This window comes from Triturus cristatus, chromosome 4_1 (genome assembly GCF_964204655.1).
Source record: "Triturus cristatus chromosome 4_1, aTriCri1.1, whole genome shotgun sequence".
In the NCBI taxonomy this organism is placed as follows: Eukaryota; Metazoa; Chordata; class Amphibia; order Caudata; family Salamandridae; genus Triturus; species Triturus cristatus.
This window is the reverse complement of record NC_140585.1, coordinates 230,056,493-230,083,257: the sequence shown is the minus strand read 5'-3', so window position 1 is coordinate 230,083,257 and position 26,765 is coordinate 230,056,493. Positions and strand designations below refer to the sequence as shown.

Below are 26,765 nucleotides of genomic sequence, written 5' to 3'. Positions count from 1 at the left end.
TTCGAATCAGAGTAGGTCATCATACTACCTGCCTCAATAATATTCATGAGGATGGGCACAAACTGTGACTCAATGCTGAATGGACACAATCACAGGAATGGGGGCCTGCAAGGGTCAAGAGACCACCATGTCTGTGTGTAAATGAAGGAAACATTTTTTGATACAACCCATTCCTTTAAACGAAATACTTCTGCGCTTAAAAATAAAGTCCTTTTAAAAAGAAGATTCACTGTGAGTTTGCAGTTAGCAAATATATGGGTAGTAGATTAGCTACCTTTTTACTAAACAGACAGTATAGTTTGTGCATGCTTGCCTTTATTTGTATTTAAGTAAAATATGCATATTACCAATCCTTCCTGTGTCAATGTTTATTTATCTAGCATTGCCACTGCTTCCATTTCTATCTTCAAGAAGCCTGCTGGAAAGACCATGGAGCTCAACAAAGATTCCTTCATTACAATGAATGACGGACAGCGGATACCGGTGTTGGGCTTCGGCACCTATGCCCCGGAAGAGGCAAGTCCTCTTCTTTCCTTCTCGTACATTTGTCCTATAGGGCAGTTCTCCAGATGTTTCATTTAAAATATCAGTCTGAATCTCTATTGTGAGCAGTAATACAATGTAAAGGAGATACAGTTGAATACAGAGTGCAGACAGGCGTTTAATCAATCTGTGTGTCATGACTCCCAGGAAACATGTGATGATTTTGGGGAAAAAACAATAGTTACCAAATGGCCCATATCACCTGTGACACTTAAAGCCAATCCTGATGCTTTAGTCAGCAGAAACTTGGATACTAGAACTTGTAATCTCTCCCATGAGATCCTACGCTGGGGCTCAAAAACACCATCATACAAATGCTGTTGGCTAAAAGACCAGGACTGGTTGAAGGTGTCACAGATGGCATTCAATCAATCAGGATTCTATAGAGCGCGACTACTCACCCGTATGGGTCTCAAGGCGCTGCGATAGGAGGGTGGGGGGGGCAGGGCTGCTGTTCAGTCAAAGAGCCAGGTCTTAGGTCCTTCCTGAATTGAGGCAGAGATGGTGATTGGGCATGGGGCCACTTACCTCACTTTTATCATTAAAGGACTTCATTCAATCAATCAATCACATAATTTGTAAAGCGCACTACATACCCGGTAGGGTTTCAAGGCGCTGGATGAGGGGAGGGGAGGGAGGTGCTGTTACTGGTCGAAGAGCCAGGTCTTGAGTTGTCTCCTGAAAGACAGCAGGTCTTCGGTTTGTCGCAGGTGGCGGCGCGATGGGAGAAGGACCTGCCTCCGGAAGTGGTTCTCTGGATGCGTGGGACCGTGGCCAGGGCGTGGTCTGCGGAGCGGAGGTTCCTGTTGGGTACATAGAAGGAGAGTCGACTGTTGACATAGGCAGTGCCGGTTTTGTGGAGTGTTTTGTGTGCGTGGACCAGGAGTTTGAAGGAGATTCTTTTGTCGATGGGGAGCCAGTGCAGGTTCCTCAGGTGGGGGGTGATGTGGTCAAGGCGCGGGACGTCGAGGATAAGGCGTGCAGAGGCATTCTGGATTCTCTGTAGTCTGCTGATGATCTTGGACGGGGCTCCGGCGTAGAGGGTGTTTCCGTAGTCGAGTCTGTTGCTGACTAGGACCTGGGTGACTGTTTTCCTCGTGTTGGTAGGAATCCATCTGTAGATCTTGCGGAGCATGCGGAGGGTGTTGAAACAGGTGGAGGAAACTGCGTTGACTTGTTTGGTCATGGAGAGTTTCGAGTCGAGGATGGCTCCCAGGTTGCGTGCGTGGTCGGTGGGGGCCGGGGGGACTACTTCTGGAAGTTACTAATTCCTACAATGTTGACAACAGGATCTTGTCGTGTAGTTCCTATGAACCCATATAGGATCTGCGCATTTAGACCACATACGCTGTAGGACTGGTGTCCGAACTGATTCTAGACACCCCTACCGGGTATGTTAGCCTGTATACCAGCTAGCTCACAGTGCCACTAGAAACCCCTCTTACCAAGGAGAGAATATTTCTTGGCAACTATCAAACATGACAACCCTGATACCTCAGGATTGTGGAAACAGCACGAACGATGGGGACGTTTCTCAATAAGCATTTATTGAACCCACGTCATTCTAGTGTAAAATAGGTGTGCTGAAAAACTATCAGATAGACACAGCTATATATGATTAGAAGCACTAGCAGAGTAAAAGGATGGTAGATTTCTACCATCATGCTAAAATAATGAATACAGGCAAGTATATAAAATACATGACAGTAATAAATGTGTACTCCTACGATGCAAACCTAACTAGATGTACCTAAGTGTACCTAGCATGTATGTGGGTGTAAAAGCCAAGAATCCCTCTACGATAAAGTCAACGCCATTACCTGAAGTGAGAGACTCTGGGACCCCGTCTTGGTCTCGAGATGTACACCCCGCAAGGGATGTCAGACCATTGCGAGCTGGAGTGTCTGCATGCAGAAACCTCAGCGTCTCACATCAGTGTGTCGGAATGGAAGTCCTTTTCTACTCTGATTACCTCAGCAAGAGAGTACATAGTTAATATGCAGGAGTTGGTGTCCTGCTGTGTCCTGCTGTGAATCCAAGAATCCTCATGCATAATGAATGAGGCTAGTTTTCAGAGAAAACCCCAAGTCATTTAGGCATTACCGTAACTAGGTAAAAGGCCAGTACTAAAATCTGTTATGCAGTGTAATATCAGGGGAAATGTAGGTGAAAGGTCTGGTTGCTACCTGAGCCTATATCGGGCACCTGTATGAAACATAACACCCACTCCTTATCCGACTGGATGACCTATATAAAAAATACTACATTACTTCTAAAATACGCAGAGAATCTAGAAAGAAAAAATGCAGGAAAAATGTGCTTAAAATTTCTAGTATAAGCTGTAGAAGTCTCTTAAAGAAGTCTCTTAAAATATGTTCGTATATATGGTTCGAACAACTATGAATGCCTGAAAGCCATGCAGTACTTAAAAAAATCTTTTGTTTAAGATTCAAATTTAGTTTGTTTTGAAAAAGGCCAAATTTGTCCCAGCACATGATGAGCCAAATGTATATGTGTCCTGGCTGGGAGACGCAACATCACTGTTGCTTGCCAACGCAGATGACGATCCCTGCAACACCCCACAGATCAGGTCAATCGAGCACAGATGATCTTCTGCAGTGCCCTCAGCCGATTCTGGTGAATCCTGTTTAGTCTCCATGACTGGTGTGCCTGTAGAGGAGCCGTTCTCCGTTCCAACAGGAGCTAAAGCACCTGTGGTGGTCCTAACAATGGCCGACATCACCATTGTAATACGCTGAGGACACTGCAATACTTGGGCCTTTAACGGGTCCGGTAAAGCATCCACATCCGGTGGCACAGCTGATGGAAGTGGTAGACAGAGATCCAACACGCATTCTTGTCTGCAGAAAAGGCAGCGGAGGATAGGCAGAAAACAGTCAATCCAGACTGGTCGAAATGATAGGAACCAAGACTTGCTTAGTTCCCGAAGGCGAGGTGTGCCCAGATGGAGTACCATGCGATCATGGTGTTGGCACTCCAAGAGCGTTTTTTCCATCTCCTTGGTGACTGGGACATCCATTGCGTAGCAGAAAAATGACAATCAGGATTCCTGTTATTAGGAACAGGATCAGCGGAAGCCCTCCAAAAATGCTTCCGAATACGGAGTGTATGAAGTTGCAAATAACTCAGAAGATTGTCTGAAAGGTGCTTAACAGTCCAGAACCTATGGTCTTAAATAGGTGTGCTATACCCGTCGTATCAGAAATGTTAAAGATACATTGTACCATTTCTTTGAAATGGAAAGGGCAGTTTGTTAGTACGAGTGCCAGTATCTCAGCCGAGGACCTTGCGACCTGAAGATCATAAGTCTCTCGGGCGGAGGTTGAGGGCACGGTTTTCTTTAAAAGAATGTCTTTCAGTCTACTCAGAGCATCAAAGTGTATAAATGAAACATTCAACAAACGCCATAACAGCGCCTCACTGATTGTGTGTGTCGGTTGAAACAATACTTGCATACAGCAAGTAACCCTGGAGCTTACAGTAACAAGATATGCGATGCCCGGGAGCATCCCACAACAGCCTTGATCATTCAGCATCAGGTAACTCCCATTTGAAAGCAACTTGAACACCGGATTAATCACGGTAACTGGGGACCCTTTTAAGTGACCGGATAAGTTAGCAACAGAACTGTTACAGGCCCCTTGAAGCATGATATCCTGGCATATGAGAGATCCACTTAAAGCGCTTTCGCCGTTAGTATCACTAAGAACCACTTCTATATCCCCATACCCGCATCAAAATCTGTATGGCAATTCCCAAGATTCCTTGATCAAATCCCCACCCATCGCTTCATATCTGCCTGCCTGTTGTTGTTCTAGCCAATACTGAAACTGGAAAGTTTTGACCGGTAATATTATATGGCCATGGATTAACCATTCTGTGGACGGTGCTTCTACCACAGTAAAAGGTAACTTGTTGAGTTTTTCAATACGCAGCATTGTATATTTTGCTCCCCTTTGTGCTATTGTTATCTGCTGTTAAGTTAGATTGTATGCAGAAAATAGGGACGTACTGTTGACAAATCGCCAAGGCACATAACCAGCGTGCTATGATTGCAGATTCCAGCTTAATAACTTAATAGAACGTAGTTGAGATTGACCATGCTGTAGTATGGACAAGTTCTGTTCTATTATATCAATAGCAGAAGATACAATGTTGCCCAGTGAATAAATCCTGGATGTTAATGTAGTAATACCATTGTCAACTACAGCTAACGCCTTTTCTAGGTTAATTCTATCTATTTCACAAAGTCTCTCTGCAGCTTCTTGTTGAGAGACTTTCCATATTTCATCAAAACAGTGTTAGACCTGGCATTTCTTGGCGTGATTACCCCTGACTTTTTGCCTCTACCTCCTCTATTTTTGATGCTGTGATGGATTTCGTTTTACTGGCTTAGATGCTTTGGGCACTTTGCAACTGCTGATCAGTGTCAAAGTGCAAGTGCTCCCTGTATAAAGTGTTATGGCAATTGGTTGTCCATAATTGGTATATTTGTTTCCCTAGTAAAGTGCACTATGTGTGCCAGGGCTGGTAACACAAATGCTACTAGTGGGCCTGCAGCACTAATTGTGAGACCCACACCAGTAGCCTTAAAGAGGGAACTCAGGACTGGCACTGCAGTGCCTGCACGCAGTTTGTTAAACTGCCTTGTTGTCCTGACAAGTGCACCCACTTGCCAGGAAGACCTTCCCTTTTTATGCACATCAGACACCCCTATGGTAGGCCCACGGTACCCCCTGGGTATGGTGCAGTGTATGTGAAAGGTAGGACATATACTGAGGTGTGTACCATGTCCTGACAGTGAAATACTCTCCATTTCGTTTTTCACTGTTGAAAGGCCATCTTGCCCATAAGACAGAATATGGGAGGCTGTGTAATATGTTTCCAGCCTATCTTCCCATAGGCTTAAAATGGAGAGGTGAAGTTTAGCGTACCTGAACTCACAATTTAATAACACATCTTTTTGTGAAGGTCGTTTTTGCATTGTGTGTTTAGAAACCCCACTTTTAGACGTGGCTGGGCTTTTGTGTTCTAACAATTCTGTGTGTCTCTGCCTGGCTGTGGATTGACTGTCTGGATTGATAGGATCTGGGTAATGCCTTGACCCAGGGGAGGAGGTGCATCTGGACTGTACGGGGGAGTGGTAGCCCCTGGAGGTGAAGAGGCATGAGTTGCCGCCATAAAACTATGGCTCTATCTCCTGCTGAGTGATTGAGGATACAGACCCCCACTATCAAAGGAAGAAGGTGTCACTGGCAGAACTGGTTTGGACAGGGGTCAGTGCCCCCCTGAACACAAAGACTTCAATGACATTTAGGGGTATAACTATGAGAGCTGAAACCCCTGAACGTTGGATTGTTCAAGACTGAAAAAGATTGAAACTACTTTGTGGTCAAGTGGAACCTCTGCCAAGTAAGAAACAGCTGAAAAGACTGAAGGAAAGGACTGACCCTTGCTGTGTGTTCTGGGGCTAGCCTGCAGTTTGCTGATTTAACCAAGGAAATGCTAAGGGACTTTGCTGTGTGCTGTGTCCTGAAGTAATTTGTCCCCAAGGGCCCGAGGAGAGCTGGCTGCCTGTTGTGGAAACTCTGGAACATAAAAGTTTCCAGGAGAGTCTCAGCAACGCTTTTTGCAGCCTGAGACCTTCATAAGAACTGCCCTGTGATCGTGTGCTCCCGTAGTCCAAGTGAGTCTCAGCGACGCTTTGAGCGTGTGCTTTGTGCAGCCTGAGACCTTCGTGAGGATTGTCCTGTGATCGTGTGCACCCGGAGTCCAAGTGAGTCTCAGCGACGCTGTGTGCAGGTGCTTTGTGCAGCCTGAGACCTTCGTGAGGATTGTCTTGTTATCGTGTGTACCCGGAGTCCAAGTGAGTCTCAGCGACACTGTGTGCGTGTGCTTTGTGCAGCCTGAGACCCTTGTGAGGATTGTCCTGTGATCGTGGGCACCTAGAGCCCAAGTGAGTCTTAGCGAAGCTGTGTGCGCGTGCTTTGTGCAGCCTGAGACCTTCGTGAGGATTTTGCTGTGATCGTGTATACCCGAAGCTCAAGTGAGTCTCAGCGACGCAGTGTGCATGTACCCTGTTGCAGCCTGAGACCTTCGTCATTGCCATCGGCCCGGAGCGGCAAACCCAGAGGAGCTGTGCCACCGGCCCGAGCCTGCCTTTGCCAAGGAGGGACCTTGAACCATACCCGTCGGGGGGGGGCCCGTGCTCCCCTGCCCAAGATCAACGAAGTCGTATCGGAGGCCCAAGCCGCGAGAAAGAGGAGAGGAGAGTGAGATCGTACCCCCCAGGTAACGCTCAGCGAGCTTGCGTGTGTTGTGCCTGGGGCGGGATACGGGCTCCGAGAGAAACAATCATGGCCTTTCCCCAACATGCAGCGCGAGCCTCCGCTAAAGTCCGTATTGCGGCCCGTACTTGCCGAGGAATGGCAGTACCGGGGCCGAAGTGTGGAGCTACAATTTGTTTTCCATCCTAAACCATGTTGGGGGCATATTTTGGCAGTAGCTGACCGCGAGTCAGTAAGAGTGGCATAGAGACCGCACAGAGCACCGCAATCGGTGCCGGAGTACATTATTTTGGCATTACAAACTGCCTGATTATTGCATTACGCATTGCATTATTTTTGCATTTCGAACTGCCTGATTGTTGCATTACTCATTGCATTACGCATTGCATTACGAACTGCCTGATTGTTGCATTACGCATTGCATTATTTTTGCATAACAAACTGCCTGATCATTGCATTACGAATTGCATTGTCTTGGCATTACAAACTGCCTGATTGTTGCATAACAAACTGCATTATTTTTACATTACGAAGTGCCTGATTCTTGCATTACGAACTGCATAGCATTGCATTAGGATTGCATTGGATCATCGAGAATTCCTCATTAATACTGCAAGAACCTACAAGGGCTGGCTGGCCAATGACCGGCCAGGTGAAATATTACAAACACGCATATGTTGGATTTTGCGGGGTGCGGGCTCAGAGAGAAACAATCTTGGCCTTTCCCCAACATGCAGCGCGAGCCTCCGCTAAAGTCCGTATTGCGGCCCGTACTTGCCGAGGAATGGCAGTACCGGGGCCGAAGTGTGGAGCTACAATTTGTTTTCCATCCTAAACCATGTTGGGGGCATATTTTGGCAGTAGCTGACCGCGAGTCAGTAAGAGTGGCATAGAGACCGCGCAGAGCACCGCAATCGGTGCCGGAGTACATTATTTTGGCATTACAAATTGCCTGATTATTGCATTACGCATTGCATTATTTTTGCATTTCGAACTGCCTGATTGTTGCATTACTCATTCCATTACGCATTGCATTACGAACTGCCTGATTGTTGCATTACGCATTGCATTATTTTTGCATAACAAACTGCCTGATCATTGCATTACGAATTACATTGTTTTGGCATTACAAACTGCCTGATTGTTGCATAACAAACTGCATTATTTTTACATTACGAAGTGCCTGATTCTTGCATTACGAACTGCATAGCATTGCATTAGGATTGCATTGGATCATCGAGAATTCCTCATTAATACTGCAAGAACCTACAAGGGCTGGCTGGCCTAATAACCGGCCAGGTGAAATATTACAAACACGCATATGTTGGATTTTGATCGTGTGGTCTCATCGTATATCTTTTTATATAAACATATATGAAACTCGTGTGGAGTATAATTGTGGTTTTTTTATTGGGTTACTGAGAGCGTGGTAGCAAATAATTACACATTTGCCTTGGAGATAAGCCTGGCTGCTTGTGCCAAGCTACCAAGGGGGTGAGCAGGGGCTATCTGAGAAGGTGTCGTTCCTTTCCATGACTTAGAAGCAAGGGTCCCTATTTGGCCTAAGGTACCTGCCTCAGCCAACTAGAGACCCACAGGTCTAACAGACAGTGTAATAGAAACATTTCTGACGTTGCTTTCGGGAACCTAATAAAAAATCCCTTAGATCCACCTCATCTGAGAGTAAGGATAAGTGCTGTTTCACCTGGGACAGTGCAGAGGTTTTTAGCCAATCGAGGCATAACTTCCAAACACTGCAGGATGTCACTATCCCATGTTCTCTTTGTATATAGCGTTGGTCCGGCCTATGGATACTGAACCCTTCGGTTGCACCTTGATTGCCATCTATTTGTATCTGTGGTCGAAACTAACTATCCCTTCCAATTGGGGTCTAAAGTATTGTACTGAATGATGTCATCTAATGTATCCCCTCCACTTCATGTAAAATTGGTGTGTGAAGGTGGGGGAATCCGAAGTGTGTTAAAATCCTTGTTCTCGGCTAGACCAAGACAGGAAGTCTGTTGCACTGTGTCATTCAAAAAGATGATCTGCCTTGGGATGAGGCAAATGCGAAATAGTGCTTCTGTTCCTTTTACCTGCCAGTCCTTAGAACCCCAGACTGAATTAATGTCTATTGTGTCCTTCCATAAGTCGAAACCCTGGTCAGACAGTTGGGCAATAAAGGGTGCAGAATAAATCTGTTTGGTGTTAGTCAACATATTTTTCCGTGCAGGTGTAGGTGCAACCTTATACTAATATGAGGTCGGGTCTGAAGTGTTAAACCCTGAAAAATAGGAAAACTTCTGTGCAAATGTTTTTGAACCAACTTTTGGTGGTGTTGGACAATGTTCCCATTGGTGGTATGTAAAAACATTTCTTTGGATACTGGATTTGTGTAAGAAGTGATGACCATAATGTTGGTAACAGTACATGCTATCAAAGTCAGATGTCTCATCTAACATTTCATTGTTTGAAAATGCAGCTGATTGTTCCAAATCAGACAACATATTGTTTACAGTTTCTAAATCCCAAACATCAGAAAATGCACTGGAGGTAATAATATCATTTAGAGAAATTTTAAATAAATCTGGAATTTTCAAAAGTTTAGTAGGGCCGAATACATCAAAATCAACCTTGTCACAACATACCATCTGGAATGCTGTAATGTTCACAGAAAACAAGTCTCTTTGTTCACAAAGAGATGATGTATGAGGTTTCAGGACCAAGTTCACATTTGATACTGAAGAGCATTCTGGCAAATATTTTCCATTCATGAGTAAGCAAAAAACAGTCACTAGGCCAATCCAGAACAGAAAGAACAATAGTCCAGTTATGATCCAGAGTTGGAGCCATAGTGATACTAAGTAAGTCTTTTTCAGAAAAGTGTAGAATTCAGAAATTTGTTGCTTATGGAAAACTGGAGCTGGCGTTGTCTCAGATTCACTGGGATCAAGAGAGAAGGTATCAAAATCAATGAAGTAGCCAGATGCAGTTCGATCTATCTTTTGGTAACTCAGCAGGTTTTGTTGAACTGTCTCTTGTTGAAGCATATTGATGTAGACATCGGTGTTAGGCCGAATTGATATTTGTCTTTCATTTGTAGTATGAAGTTCTGTTTCAAGAGGAACGAGTTCCATTTCTTTGTTGTAAATTTATTTACTTGGTATTGGTGACTCTTCAAATGTTCTGAGTCTTTCTGTCTGTACTTCCTGTATGGTACGAGAGGAGATGGTACCCAGGAGCCTCGAGGCCTACTATTCAGTATTGGCCACATAGTGTGGTTATGACCAGATCAATGGAGACTAATCTCTTTTCCTTTTTGAGAAACGGAAGAAGTACTGTTCTTGTTCCTTTGACAGCCAGGAGAGGTACAGGCTTTCTGTATGATGGCCCAAATTCTTTTTTGTCTTCGATCTTTTCTCTGACAAGATCCCCGACGTTTGGGATCGAGACAGGTCTTGCAGTGACTGATTTGACTTCCCCAGTGGCGGTGCGTTTTACTTGCACGTTACTTAGTAGTGCTCGGGATTCAATCAGATCCTGTAAAACAGCCAAACGTTTATTGATTTCAAAGGGTTTTTCATCCGCCACAGTGCTTTCACAATCAAGATCAGGTACCCACATTCTCGTCCCAAATAGGACATATTAAGTAGTGACACACCATAGAGAACTTCTTTGCATGCTATTAAGGGCTTGTTGGACCCCATATAAGTGAATGACCCAACTACCACCCGAACCTAATACTCTTGCTGTTAAAGATTGCTTTAAGTCCCGGTTCTTCCTATCCACAACCGAATTTCCCTTAGGATGGTACAGAGAGGAGTACCCCAACGCTACACCCAAACCTTCCATAGCTTCCTTGTAAGCCATAGAGCTAAATGCGGGGCCATGGTCAGAGTGTAATGTGCCAACTGGGTATGTCCCTGTAAAGCCTCGCAAATCCTTTATAACAGCTCTCGCGCCAGCCAAGTGCTGAGGCCATACCCATAGAAATCTAGAGCATGAATTCACTGCCACGAGATATACTTGTAAGCCCCATCTGTGTGTAAGAGGCCGCAGTGGTCCAAATAGACACATGTGAGTGGTCTGTCTGAAATTAGTAATGGTGTCTTAGCTGGATGTGCTACGGTGGAACCCTTCATCTGCTGGCAGATGTCGCAATTTAGGACAACATTTCTTGTCTGTTTATTTAACCCAGGCCACCAATAGCGTTGTTTCAATTAAAGAAACCGTTGCGGTAATCTCTGCGTGTGCAGAACCTAGACCCTCATGTGCAGCTAGAATTAAACCTAATCTGCGATCCATGTATGGTATTACTCTGTCCCCCACTCCTGGAATTTAAGTATGCAGAATGTTATTAGCATCTAACTTGTAGGAGTATTTTAGTGGAAAGCTTTTAGGTAAGGCTGGGCTATTTTTGCGTGTAGCAATGACATTATCTGTCCATCTATTCTCGTGTTTGAACGAGTGATTGCAGCTACGGCAGCAGTTCGTACTGCCCCCTTCGCAGTTTCCTCAGCCAATGAATTCCCTTCAACGTGAATGCCCTCACATTGATGACTCAGCGTGTGTATCATGTGAGCTCTTAGTAGTTCGTTTTTCAACTCAGCTACCTGTTCCCATAGAATTTTATGCTTAATTGTGCTACCAGTTTACTTCCTATTGCCGGCTGAGTAGATCTTTCAGTGTAAATAATGTATTCATACTGATCTAGAGGCATTATTTCATTTGGGAGAGGATATTCTTGTTCATATTACAGGAATGTGTGTGTTTTTAAACTAGGGTATATCGGTATTCTACATCCGTTGCAGTGAGAGAATTAGCCCATTGTATCCATCTTGTATGTAAGTCTTTAGTATTTGGAACGCTTTGTAGCAGCCTCTAAGGTTAATAGAGTTATGACAATTATTCGTGTCCCCTGAGCCAGTGCTCTTTCTCTTACTACAGAGGTCTGTACTGCTGTCAGTATTTTTTCTGTAGACGCAAAATGCATTTCTCCGTTTGTGTACAAGTGTGTTTTTTATGATATGGGTACCGTTTCTCCTTCATTGAAGGTTAGGTAAGTGTACCTAGATTGACCCTGACCCGCTATAACATGGATCACCAAGTTGCGGACATTTATGAGTGTCTGCAAGTGTTTTGAAGCTATTATGTCAGCTTGTAGGGAATGAAGGATATCTGTTTGTTCCTGTGTCCAATGCCTAACTGAAAAATCAGGTCTGATTAAGTCGTAGAAAGGTTTAACTTTTTCTGCGTAATTCAAAATGTATGTTCTGCCAAAATTAAAAAATCCCAATATGGATTGTATGGCTGGATGGCTTTTTCCTGCACTTGATAGCTCATATTCTAAAAATAGGACATTGAGGTGGGCTGTTTTTGAAAGTTTAATTTGTAGCCCTCAGAGGCGACCCCCAAAATTATGTTGCTCACCCTGGTCAAGTGATCGTTTAAATCATCATCCATCAGATAAATATCATCTACATAGGACAATGCCTCGTCATCCAAATTCTAAAGTAGCTCGGTTACCCTAGCGGAAAACGACCCAGGGCTATTCTTATACACTTGGGGTAGTCGACAAAATTGACGCTGAGAATGCTGTCAAATACCTGCTCTCAGGCGTTTGATTTTGGCAGAAAAATCAATTTGAGATATCTAGCGTTGTTTTGTATTTTTTCCGCACAATGGTATTCATTAATTCGGCACTGTGTGCATTTTGTACTACAAATGTTTTAGTGCATGTGTTCAGATGTCTGTTTAGTCTAAAACTAGACAATATGAATTATCGGGTTTTATTACAGGAAACAAAGGATTATTCATTGAGGAGGTGCAAGTTTCTATTACACCCTGGTACTCAAGTTTATCTAAGGTCTCCCTGACCTGTTTTTTCGCATCTTGTTTTATTGGGTTCTGTCTCCTGCCATATGTTTTAAGTATATTGGCCTTGACAAACAAGGAGAGGTGCGCCAATACTCAAAAGGGACAGAGAACCAACAGGCTCAAAAGTCAAAAATCAATTCTCCCTTTTGAGATACTTCTAAGCATACATACATAAACAGATATCCGCACCAGTCGTATACAGTCACCAACAACTCATCAAGGTAACACACCAACTCAGGATGCCAAGGCACTTATAAAAGTATTTAATAAAAATCCCACAATAATTTTATAAAAACATACAATTAAGAAAGTTAAAAAATACATTAAATATACCTTAAAAACATAATATATTACACTTTTACAAATTGTAACAATCCCAACAACCCCCTGGAAAGGAATGTAATAAGACACTTAAATTTGTCATTTAGTTGTTAATTTGAGATAATAGACAGCACACCACAGAGGGGGTCATTTTCTGTCTTTGTATATTTACTATCTTTGACAAATTTATTAGAAATTCCAGTGTCGATGTGTTTCAGTGTATCAAATCAATCTGACCACCTTCATCAGGTTAAACAAGTAATTCAATCTTCTCCTTTCTGTTCTTTTTGAAAAAAAAAGAGATTTTTTTCATAAAACAGGTGCCTATGCTCTCAGTAATAGGCCGTGTTAAATTGAGGCCAATTGTTCATGGATGACTTTCCGTGTCTATTAAACACCACTGTGTCACTGTTGAGTTTCATTAAAAAGATACTCCAGTCCTGGGTCAGCAATACTACTCGGGCCACCCGCTGTTTTTTGTCTTAAAAAAATATGGTGAATGACTTTTTATTGAACCTATTCCAGAAATCGATTTTTCAATTTATTGACCACATCTTATGTCACTGTGGCTTCAGTTTGATAACTATCCCCACCATAAGTTAGTGGATACTTCAATATCGTCTGGTGCAGTTGTGGCGTGTTGGCTGTACTTATTCATCCAACGTTCAATCACACTGTAGGACAGGCTCACCTACCCATCGCCTTAAAGTCTGATGGTGTCCACATGGTCCGGTCCTCCACTCCGCTCAGCTGCTCCGAAGTACAGCCAACAAGCCACAACTGCACCAGACGTTATCGAAGTATCCACTAACTTATTGTCAGGATAGTTATTAAACTGAAGCCACAGTGAAATAAGATGTGGTCAATAAATTGAAAAATCGATTTCTGGAAAAAGGTTGTGTACCTAGCATGTATGTGGGTGTAAAAGCTAAGAATCCCTCTAGGATAAAGTCAACCCCATTACCTGAAGTGAGAGACTGTGGGACCCCGTCTTAGTCTTGAGATGGACACCCCGACAGGGATGTCAGACCACTGTGAGCTGGAGTGTCTGTGTGCAGGAACCTCAGCTTCTCACGTCAGTGTGTCGGCATTGAAGTATTTTTCTCCTCTGACTACCTCAGCAAGACATGGTGTATATATACACAAAGTGGTACCCCCAGGGGATATACCTTGCTGTGTCATGTCGGACTAGGATGACGGGAGGGAGGACCCTTGTACATAGTTATTATTCAGGAGATGGTGTCCAGCTGTGTCCTGTTGTGATTCCAAGAATCCTCATGCATAATGAATTAGGCTAGTATTCAGAGAAAGCCCCATGTAATTTAAGCATTACCATAACTAGGTAAAAGGTCAGTACTAAAAACCATTATGTAGTGTAATGTCAGGGGAAATGTAGTTGAAAGGTCTGTTTGCTACCTGAGCCTATATCGGGTACCTGTATGAAACATAACAATCTAAAGAACAAAGCGTTCATTAAATTCAAGTTGAGACTTCTCAGTGGCATATGGAGTCCTGTTGCAGTGTAGAGGGGTAGGGTCCCAGGGTATCCCTATCGTAAATGTTTAATTTACCTTGTATACTGACAATGAGTCACTTTTGGAATGGATGAATCTTTCAGCGTTAGCTCGGAGTCAGTCTACTTTGTGATGCACTCGAGCCAGAGATTGGTACTGTCAAGCCTTATTCTGCCCTGCAGCTGGTGTGCTAGTGACCAGCATTGCTAGCCCGATGCCTCAGTCAGAGCACCGGAAGACCAAGCACACCCTATCGTTTCAGCGCCCCCCCCCCCCCCCCATGGCTCCCTAGCGTGACAGTGTCTCCAATGGGTTTCGTGTCACGCATTTATTCACCGCAGCTCATCTAACCTCATAATTCTGTTCAAAAGTCTGTTCAGATGTTTATTTTGTCAGTCTCTGCAGGATTACTGACACACATATGACATCACTTCAGGAAGTTAACTATTCCACAGGTTCTGAAAACTGCATTAAAACAACATCTAATGGATACTTTTGATTAACGCAATTCACTGGCATTTTCTTCAACAATCAGCACGCTTGTGTTAATTAACTCATTAAACATTGTGGGTCTCATTTATAATCTTTTGCCGTAGGACAGTGCTGCAAGCCTTCCTGCTGCACTGCCCTACAGAAAAAGAAAAGGGCAGGAATATGCCGTACCTATTAGATAGATATTTCCCTGTGCTGGCGCTCAATTACCTGCCATCGCAGGCACCCTTGCCACACGGTGTCTCCGTTGTAGGGATGATTGTTTGTTTTCCAGGAATCAATTCAGGCGATTTCCTCTTTCTATGTGTGCTGCTGAATGGAGCACATACATAAAGAGGATAAAACAAGGAGAGGCGAATGCAGTTTAATGCATTCGTCAGGTTTACAACTTGTAAATCTGGTAATATGTCAAATGCCATGGTTGTTACGTAGGAACACCCACCGTAACGCCCATGGAAGGCCTCCCCATCATAGTGTGAGGCAACTCAGCGACTTGCCCTGCGTTGTCTTACTCCATATTTACAAAAACATGAAAAACCACACAGGGTGGCTTTACGTGGCCTTGTGGATATGGCTAAGCCCAGTGCGCATCATTAAAAGTGACATTCCAAAGAAGCACAGGGATTGTAAATGAGGCCCCGTATTTGCAGCACTTCTTACATACACCACAGCTATCTGCACGCTTGAGCGGATCACACAAGAGATCTCAACCATGATTAGCATGATTCTTCTTTCCATTTTACGTTTTGTTTCCAAATCTATATATACATATTATTAGCAGTGACTACTTGGTGGAATTATGCAATCATACACCACAGCTATCTGCATGCTTGAGCTGATCACACAAGAGATCTCAACCACGATTAGAATGCTTCTTCTTTCTATTTTTCATTTTGTTTCCAAATCTATATATAAATATTAGCAGTGACTACTTGGTGGAATTACGCAAGCATACACCCCTTCTGCCCATTTTGCTCCCACATCAACGCCGTCAGAGACATAAGCAGCTGTCGGAGGGAGCCCCCCCCAAGATTCCCACTGTCCTGATTACGATGTGCCTTTCCGTCGAGGCAACTGTGGTGGAAAAACCTCCAAGCTCAGTTTGGTGGAATACGAAAAGAAGATCAAAACTTACCTTTTTTCGGATTCCCACTTCAGTTCCCATCTTAAACCCTATCGTTCAGGTCCTCCTGTTCTGCTACCACTTTATCACAATGCTCAGCCACCTTGTTGTCACTGGAATCTAAGGTAGGCTTCTGTGTCACCTGTCTCACTACGAATTTTGTGTTGACATTAGCATTTGTCAGTGTATTTTAACATTGCTCTTACATGCAAATTTGTTTGTGTAATGCTTGAGTGTACATCTTACCACTTATTGTGTTAAAATGTACACACCTGTTTTGACGCATAAAAAAATTATATTTCTGGTAGTGGTGGGTGTGGGTGTTGTGCTTGTGATGACTGTGGGTGTACATACATTAGTGTGTGTATGCTGGTATGCTATGCAATATGCAAGAAATGGGCATTACACATTGCCTACATATACATCATGACACATTCACAACAAATGTATGTTTATTAAGACAAGGATAAGTAGTACTTACCTGTCTCCACACCAGCAGGGCCTCACTCCTTCAGGACTCTGACACCCGGACATCGTCAGTACAATGGGAACATCTAAATGAGCTTGGCGCAATCGCACCAACCTGATGGCGACGGAGTACTGTTAGCCATCATAGAAAACAGCGCTGCAGCGGAGTCGTGTCTATTGACCCAACATCTAGATACGGTGGGTGGACTGCCATCAGCTGCGATGGAGTACTAGGAACCGCCACTGCAGCGGGACAACGGTAGCACCGCCAAGATCTAAATCAGGCCCTGATCTGTGGATATAACAAAAGTATTGAATGTTCTCAAAAATATACCAAGCAGTTAAAAAGTTATCCATTGGAAGTAAAGGAAGAGGTACTATATGCTTCTCAACCTGAACAGTGCTCTACGTTGGATCTTGTTTTCATGTGTCCAATTTTAAGAAGTGTCTCGATATAGCTCATGAAGGCTGGAGGTGCAATACAGTCGGACACTTTAGTAAAGTTTGTACAGGAACAAACATGATATTGTCAGGAGTGGACAAAGACCAAGGTCTTTCTGAAGAATCTGACATGGTAGAAAGCAAGATAAATGAATTGGTACTTTCCTTAACCCCTTCGATGCAAATGACGGAATGGTTCTGTCAAGTGCATCGGTGCTCCTGTCGGAACCATTTTGTTATGAGGACAGGGGCACGAAATCCCTCTGCTGCAGACAGCAGAGGAATTTCTTTTTCTCCCCAAAGCCTCGGGAGCTGGGGAAGAGCTTCCCCAGCTCCCGAGGCCCCCCGCTGTTTCAGTGAACTGACGATCAGCGTGCACGTCAAAGAAAACGAAACTGAAAAGAGCCTTTACGCTCATTTCAGTTTCACTCTCTACATGCTCAGGGGGCTATCTCAGTATTGGAAAGGGCAGAATCCCCAGGAGGGTGATCCCCAAGCAGGGATCCACCCACTAGACACCAGGGAGCGGGGAGAGGCCCCTTGGGCAAGGGCCTTCGCTCCCCCCATAAACTAATGGGCATAATTCAGTCTTTCTGTGGGCAGATGGGGCAGTAGCCCCCAATATGCCACCCCCGGGGGGCAGAAAGCCCACTAAACGCCAGGGATGTTTTTTGGCGTATATGTTTTAAGGTGGGGGCTTCCCGTAACAGACACGCCAATGCCCCTACACCCCACCACCATTACAGCCTTTCTGCCCCCCCTGGGGGGCAGATGGGGCATTAGCCTCCAATCTGTCCCTTTGGGGGGGCAGAAAGCCCACTTGACGCCAGAGATTTTTCGTTGCCATATATAATTAGGGTGGGGGCTACCAAAAACGGGCATGCCAATGCCCCCACCCCCCTGCCACCATTATATCCTGTCTGCCCCCCTTGGGGGCCAGATGGGGCAGTGACCCCAATCTGCCCCCCGGGGTGGCAGAAAGCCCACTAAACGTCAGGGATTTTTTTTTTGCACAACTTTTTTTAGGGTGGGGTCTGCCCGAAACGGGCATGCCAATGCCCCCACCATTGCAGCCTTCCTGCCGCCCTGGGGGAGTAGATAGGGGCAGTAGCCCCCAATCTGCCCCTCCTGAGGGGCAGAAAGCCCACTTGATGCCTGGGATTTTTTTTAAGCATTTGTTTTTAGGGAGGAGGGCAGAGATTTTTCGTTGCCATATATAATTAGGGTGGGGGCTGCCCGAAACAGGCACGCCAATGCCTCCACCCCACCCCACAAAAATGACAGCCTTTCTGCCCCCCAGGGAGGCAGATGGGAGCTGTAGCCCCCAATCTGCCCCCGGGGGGGGCAGAAAGCCCACTAGAAACCAGGGATTTTTTTGTTTAATTCATGTAGGGGTAGGGTCTGCCCAAAATGGGCATGATAATACCCCCACCCCACCCCCTGAGAAATTCCAGTCTTTCTGCCCCCCGGGAGGGCAGATAGGGCAGTGGCCCCTGATAAAGCCCACTAGGCGCCAGCGATTCGCTGGCTTTTTTTATGCAATGGGGCTGCCCAAAATGGCCATACCAATGCCCCCACTCCCACAAAAACAAGCCACAGTCTTTCTGCCCCCCTTGGGGGCATATCGGGATGAACCGCCCCTCCCCCGATTCCCTCCCAGGGCAGCAGAAGGCCCACTAGGCTCCGACTTTTTTATAGCAATGTGCCTACCTGTGGATTTTGGGCCCTAGCACAGCTGGCACCTAGCAAACCTGTACATTTTTTAAAACTAGACACCAAGGGGAATACAGGATGGGGTGACTTGTCTGGCTCTCACCAGGTTCTGCTACCCAGAATCCCTTGCAAACCTCAAACTTTGTAAAAAAAAACACATTTTCCTCACAATTCTGTTGTGGGAATGTTCTGGAATCTGCGTGGATCCACAAATTTCCTTCTGCACAGTATTCCCCCGGTCTCCCGATAAAAATGGTACCTCACTCGCGTGGGTAGGTCAAGTGCCCGCGAAAGGCAAGGGCCCAAAACCTAGTGAGGCAACATCAAAATTACCTATCACAAACCAACCTGGTTTTCAAGGGGGTCCCATGTGTTTTTGGCCCCGGGCTCCGCGGCCATCTAGGGAAATATACCAAACCCATACATTTTTTAAAACTAGACACCCCGGGGATTCCAGGGAGGTATGGCTTGCGTGGATCCCCCAACGTTTTCTTACCCAGAATCTCCTGCAAACCTCAAATTTAGCTAAAAAATCACTTTTTTCACAAATTTTTGTGTGGGAAAGTTGTGGCATCACTGGGTTGACACAAGTTTCCTACCACCCAGCGTTTCCCCAGGTCTCCTGTCGCATGTACTTGGGCCTCCCACACCATTTTTCTCGGGAGACCTGGGGGGACGCTGGGTGGTAGGAAATTTGTGTGAGCCAGGTGATGCCACAACTTTCCCACACAAAAATGTGTGAAAAAACTGATTTTTTTCAGCTAAATTTGAGGTTTGCAGGGGATTCTGGGTCAGAAAACGTTGGGGGATCCATGCAAGCCATACCTCCCTGGAATCCCCCGGGTGTCTAGTTTTCAGAAATGTGTGGGTTTTGTAGGTTTCCCTAGGTGGCCGCCGAGCACGGGTCCAAAAACACAGGTGACCACCCTTGCAAAACCAGATCGTTTTGTGATAGGCAATTTTGATGTCGCCTCAATATGTTTTGGGCCCTTGCCTGTCGCGGGTACTTGGGCCTCCCACATGAGTGAGGCACTATTTTTATCGGGAGACCTGTGGGGATGCTGGGTGGTAGGAAAGTTGTGTCAGCCTGGTGATGCCACAAGTTTCCCACACAAAAATGTGTAGAAAAAGTGCTTTTTTTCAGCTAAGTTTGAGTTTTGCAGGGGATTCTGGCTAAGAAAACAATAGCTGAAATCGACAAATGAAATACCTCCCTGGATTCCCCCGGATGTCTAGTTTTCAGAAATGTGTGGGTTTGGTAGGTTTCACTAGGTGGCCGCCGAGCATGGGGCCTAAAACCCAGGTGACCCCCCTTGCAAAACCAGGTTGTTTTGTGATAGGCAATTTTGATGTTGCCTCAATATGTTTTGGGCCCGTGCCTGTCGCGGGTACTTGGGCCTCCCACATGAGTGAGGCATCATTTTTATCGGGAGTCCTGAGGGAATGCTGGGTGGTAGGAAATTTGTGTCAGCCCGGTGATGCCACAAGATTCCCACACAAAAATGTGTGCAAAAGGTGATTTTTTTCAGCTAAATGTGAGGTTTGCAGTGGATTCTGGGTAAGAAAACGTTGGGGGATCCACACAAGCCATACCTCCCTGGAATACCCCGGGTGTCTAGTTTTCAGAAAAGTGTGGGTTTGGTAGGTTTCCCTAGATGGCCGCTGAGCACGGGGCCAAAAACCCAGGTGACCCTTCTTGCAAAACCAGGTCGTTTTGTGATAGGCAATTTTGATGTCGCCTCAATACGTTTTGGGCCCTTGCCTGTCACGGGTACTTGGGCCTCCCACATGAGTGATGCACCATTTTTATCAGGAGATCCGGGAGACTGCTGGGTGGTAGTAAATTTGTGTCAGCCCGGTGATGCCACAACTTTCCCACACAAAAATGTATGGAAAAAGTGATTTTTTTCAGCTAAATCTGAGGTTTGCAGGGGATTCTGGGTAAGAAAACGTTGGGGGATCCATGCAAGCCATACCTCCCTAGCATTCCCCATGTGTCTAGTTTTAAAAAATGTATAGGTTTGCTGGGTTTCCCTAGGTGCCGGCAGAGCTAGGGTTAAAAAACTACAGCTTGGCACTTTGCAAACAAAGGATCATTTTTCACAGTGAAAATGTGTTGTGTCCACCTTGCGTTTTGGGACGTTTCCTGTTGTGGGCACTAGGCATACCCACACAAGTGAGGTACCATTTTTCTCGGAAGACTTTGGAGAACACGGGGTGGGTGGAATTTTGTGGATCCATGGAGATTTCAGAACTTTTCACCACAGAAATGGGAGGAAAATGGTTTTTTTAAACATTTTTTCAGGTTTGCAAGGGATTCTGAGTAACAGAACCTGGTGAGAGCCAGTCAAGTCACCCGATACTGGATTCCCCTGGGTGTCTAGTTTTCAAACATTTATAGGTTTGCTAGGTTACCCTAGGTGTCGGCAGAGCTAGGGTTCAAAAACTACAGCTAGACACTTTACAAAAAAGCATTTACAATGCAATGGTCTCGGCATTGTTAAAGTTAGAGCTGTTGGCATTGCTCATGACATTATTCTTGTTTTTGTTTTTAAAACATTTAAAGAAACGGCATTGTTATTTACAATGTCAATAGCTTAATCACTCTCCAAAGTGAGACATATTACATTTGCACTCACACACAGAGCCACACACACACAGCCACCCACACACAGAGCCACCCACACACACAGAGCCACTCACAGAGCAACCCACACACAAATAGAGCCACCCACAGAGCCACCTACACACACAGAGTTACCCACACACAGACAGAGCCACCACGCATAGAGCCACACACACAGCCACACACACAGAGCCACATACACAGAGCCACACACACAGAGCCACACATACACACACAGTGGCTTCCACAAACCTTCCAGCACCTGTGACGAGATTAGCAATAAGTCATCATTTAACAGTGTTTAAGACACGAGAAACGAAGGAGTTAAATGCCAACATCAGAAGGAAATAAAAAGAGAACTTCGCCACTAAAGATAAAGCGTGCAAGAAACCGAGGAAGGTTTCTGCGTTTCAGGCATACACTGGTCATGTCATTGAAGAATGGAACCACAGCTCACAAACGAGGCAGGGTTGGGAGGAACCAGACTGGAAATGAAATTACTAGCACACTGTAGCAGTGCTGGTGCGCAGTTAGTAACACTGACTAGACACATAGCCGTCACTTATCTATGGATGGTCACACACACACACCCCCAGCAGTGTACACAATTTCTGCTTTACAGCCATAGTATGCACGCTGTAGAGATACCTACAAATTACTAGCACTGCTGTCAAAGTAGCGAACACAAACTACTAGTACCACAGCCAGAGCACATGCTGCTAGTCCAGAATCTTCACGAACGTGCGGTTACACTACAGCCGGGGTCAGCACTGCACCCATTGTCAGTAGCAGTAATGCATCCGTGATGGTTGCCTCCATGGCAAGCACTGCAGCGGGGCGCACACCCACCATGCTGACAGCACCGCAGCCAGCTAATAGATACACAAGGAGCCCATAACCAGAGTAAGTGCACACATACACACTACTAGTAATGCAGCTAGGGTGTGTGGGCACACAAAAGGGATGCTTGTGCTAGTACTGCAGTTTCCGTGTGCACAGTACTACAGAGAACCACCACACACAGTACTGCACCCAGATTATACACACCAACTCCTAGTATAGGAGATACAGCAAACCCACACATTGCAGCCACAGCCTACCCCACCCCCACTACTGTCAATACTATTAGCACAACAGCAACCTTCCTACCGACAGCCAAAGCAGTCACTAGCAGTAAAGATAACACAACAAGCAGCTGTAGGCGGTTACAAATACAGTACAATTGGGCTCCATATGCATTGTCTGGCGGTCATTTCTCAAGCTCTCGCATTCGCATATCATAAACTATCCGCTGTTGTGGTGTGGAAAAAGTGTGACACTTGATCGATGCCTTCCTGCCCAGACCCTCCAACCAGCAGTGAAGCGCTTGGAGTGGGAGGGGGTGACAACCCGCTATAAGAGAAAAATGTGGAGGTACCACTTAGTGCCCCATTTCATCAGGCAATTCAAATTCGCTGACACCCTCTTCCACCCCGCCGCGGGCCTTCACAAAGGCAGGGGCCCCAGCTCTGTTCTGCACTTCACATGTGTAAGAGACAAATCGAATGTTTGCCTTCTAATGAGATTGAAAGCGAGAGAGAAAAAAACTAATTGAAATGCGGAAATGAATCAGAGAAAAGGCCGCGCGTCCTGAGTGGTTCTGGGACTGTGATTCATTTTGCCTCCCTGTGTTCTGAGCCCAAATCACCTGCTGGGGGCTGCTCCCGCCCGGCTGGCAGTGAGGGTGCATGGGCGGCGGGGGCAGGCGATGGGTGGGTGCCCAGCCACAGGGGTGCCACGCTCAGGGTGAGGTGCAGAGGCGGGAGCGCCCACTCTTGTAGGAAAGGTTTGCTGGAGCCCCTCCACACACCAGCACCGCTCACCCCAGCTGCCGGATGGGGGGAAGCCGGGTGCACAAACAGCTGGGGGTACATAAACAGTTTGTCAATCAGCAGATTTAACACTCCAATAAGAAAGGGGGGCATGTGCTGAAGAGCACACAGGGCATATCAGAAGTGCCGGTGGTCTCTGCAAACTTACCCCGAAGGTGAGTAAGTGAGAAGGCCATACAGGCGCCTCTGCTTAGCACCTGTTTCTTTGGACCGCTTTTGAAAGATGTGAAGGAGGGGGTGCAGTTCAGTTGGAGGGAGTGCCCTCTTTTACGACACCCAATGAGCATTGCTGGGCAGCTAGAGAATACAAAACACCACAATAATTAAGCAGGATTACAATACCAGATAAACAAAAGACAGAGACGGATCAGAAAATCAGAGATATCAAACATATTCTTAAATGCCTTCTAAAATGGCGGAGGCAAAGTAACTTCTCAAGTCTCATCACGATGTTTCACAAACGGTGCGTAGGTAAATAATGAGGCATTTTTACGTACGTGCAGGAGATGTTTTGAATCCCGGTAAGTGGTCGACCAGCATGAAGGTGGATGAGCATAGGAGCTTTGCCTAGTATTGTATTTGATTTTAGTAGCTTCGGCCCGAGGAGAGGGAGCGAGTGCCACCATGTTTCTCTGAGGTCAAGCAGAAATGCCTCGGAGAAACGCTGCGTCATTTTCTGATTCGTGGGCGTGTTTTTCTTTCTCTCCTCTTGCCATTGGCTGGAGTGTTTACATTTCAGAGGAGAGAAAGAACGTAAAAAACACACCCCCGAATCCGAAAAAGACGGGGCTTGTTTGGAGAGACAATGCTGTTCTCCAATGGCTGACCAGTATTTCAGAGGCCAGCCAATGGAGAAGAGGTAAAAAAAGGGGCGGGTTAAAGCCCCACTCCTAACATTAAATCTCGGAGCGAGACTGCGCAAGCGCAGCCTTCGAGCCAAGACCTAAAAAAGGGTAATTTTTCACTCTGAAAATGTGGTGTGTCCACCTTGCGTTTTGGGCCGTTTCCTGTTGCGGGCACTAGACCTACCCACACAAGTGAGGTACCATTTTTCTCTGAAGACTTTGGGGGACGCGGGGTGGGTGGAATTTTGTGGATCCACGCCGATTCCAGAACTTTCCACCACAGAAATGTGAGAAAAATTAGTTTTTTTTGACAACTGTTTAGGTTTGCAAAGGATTCTGGATAACAGAACCTGGCGGGAGCCAGTCAAGTCCCCCCATCCTGGATTCCCCTGGGTGTCTAGTTTAAAAAAATGTATAGGTTTGCTAGCTTTCCCTAGGTGCCGGCAGAGCTAGCGTTCAAAAACTACAGCTTGGCACTTTGCTAAAAAAGGGTCATTTTTCACTCTGGAAATGTGGTGTGTCCACGTTGCGTTTTGGGCCGTTTCCTGCTGCGGGCACTAGGCCTACCCACACAAGTGAGGTACCATTTTTCTTGTAAGACTTTGGGGAACGCGGGGTGGGTGGAATTTTGTGGATCCACGCAGATTCCAGAACTTTCCACCACAGAAATCTGAGGAAAATGTGTTTTTTTGACAATTGTTTAGATTTGCAAAGGATTCTGGGTAACAGAACCTGGTGAGAGCCTGTCAAGTCACCCCATCCTGGATTCCCCTGGGTGTCTAGTTTTAAAACATGTATCGGTTTGCTAAGTTTCCCTAGATGCCGACAGAGCTAGGGTTAAAAAACGACAGCTAGGCACTTTGCAAAAAAAGGGTCATTATTCACTCTGAAAATGTGGTGTGTCCACCTTGCGTTTTGGGCCGTTTCCTGTCGCGGGCACTAGGCCTACCCACACAAGTGAGGTACCATTATTCTCGGAAGACTTTGGGGAGCGCGAGGTGGGTGGAATTTAGTATGGGTACACCCAATTAACTGGAGGGAGGTTTAAAGCACAAAAAATAGCAAAAATAGGCTATGTCCCCAAAAAATGCCAAAACTGTGTACAAAATTTTGGTTTTCTGACAAAAGTCTGCTTGTCCCTGAAAGCTGGGAAGATGGTGATTTTTGATACCATTTGCAGGGAAAAAAACAGACGCTTTCATCTGGAGCCCTTTTGTCCCATTATTCCCCCCAAAAACAAAATTTAGCAGTATTTTGGCAAATTTCTGGGTCCCCTCCAGGGAATCCACAAACCCTGGGTACCTTTAGAATCCCCATGATGTTGGAAAAAAAGGACGCAAATTTGGCGTGGATACCTTATGTGGTCAAAACGTTACAGGGGCCTAAGCGCGAACTACCCCAAATAGCCAAAAAAAGGCTTAGTACAGGGGTGGGAAGGCCTAGCAGCGAAGGGGTTAAATGTTGTGGAAGTAGGATGTGTTCCAAACAATAGATGGTACAGTGATCCTCATGTACCCGTAACTCTTGAGGGTATAGATATTCAACTACTTCTAGAGTCGGGTGCAAGGATCACAATTATTTTGATAAAAAGGCACAAAGAACATTGGTGTAAGAAAATATTATCACCTCCAGATGTAACAACTAATGCCTTCGAAGGTAGCAAAATGGACCTTTAAGCTAAGTATATGTGGCTCACAAGAAAATCAATCTGTTGGGATGGTGGCGCCAGTCTGTTTACATGGTCCTCAGACCTGAGCAGAGATACCTGTTTCAGTAGTAAATACTGATATTGGCCATAACTGGATGGAAAAGTTTAGCTAAGTTATACATGAGAAAAGAGGTGGAATCAAGAACTTTTTTCAGTCTATCAAAGTAAAATATGTGAGTGTTCTAGATAAAACAGGCTATCCCACAGAGTGTAAGGAAGGGGAACTGTCCCTGCTTCTCAAGAAAATGCAGGAAGATGGAACAATTGAGCTAGTAGAAGCGACACTTTGCTTTTCTATTTTAGTTTTGATAAAAAACGAAATGAGGGAACAAATGCATTGTACTACTGCGTGTTAATAATGCTATTGGGGTAGAGAATTTTCACCTGACTTACATAGATTTGATCACAAGTATGTGTAAGTTCAAATTGATTACCAAATTAGGTCTTCAAACAAGGTATCACCATGTGGAGCTAGATCTTTTGTAACACCTGAAGGTACTTTACAATTCTGCCATATGCCATATGAACTGGCCTTAGCAGCTTCTGGTATTACAGAAGGTTATTTTAAGAATGCTAAAAGGTAAGTCACATGTGGTTGCATTTCAGGATAATATATTTCTATTTGCTGAAACGGAGGTTGAACATGACACAGTTCTTGACAATCTACTCAGAATTTTGCAAGAACTTGGAGGGAGACAAATGCAGTTTTTGTGTGAACAAGATAGAATACTTCTGCTATCCAGTAAGGGGTTAGTTAATGGAATCGTAAAGTGTGTGCATCCCTGTGACAGAGATCAACTATGCCCAATCTTATGCTTATAAGAATTTTATTCGTAGGTCATTCAAAACTATTTGAATCTCACAGAATGTTTCAGAAAGTTACTGAAACTAAACACAAAATGTATGTGATCTCCA

General features: G+C 45.2%; 1 protein-coding gene across 5 annotated transcripts in view; it reads left to right on the top strand.

The window, feature by feature from the left end:
• Nucleotides 1-26,765, top strand: part of LOC146854158 (aldo-keto reductase family 1 member C1-like) — a 204,494-nt gene that overhangs the window by 46,088 nt on the left and 131,641 nt on the right. For all 5 annotated transcript variants that reach the window (XM_085651938.1, XM_085651936.1, XM_085651935.1 and 2 more), the window contains one exon: nucleotides 381-516. In XM_085651938.1, the coding sequence (XP_085508064.1) occupies nucleotides 430-516 (87 nt within the window). In that variant the 5' untranslated portion in view covers nucleotides 381-429. The remainder of the gene's footprint in view (nucleotides 1-380; nucleotides 517-26,765) is intronic.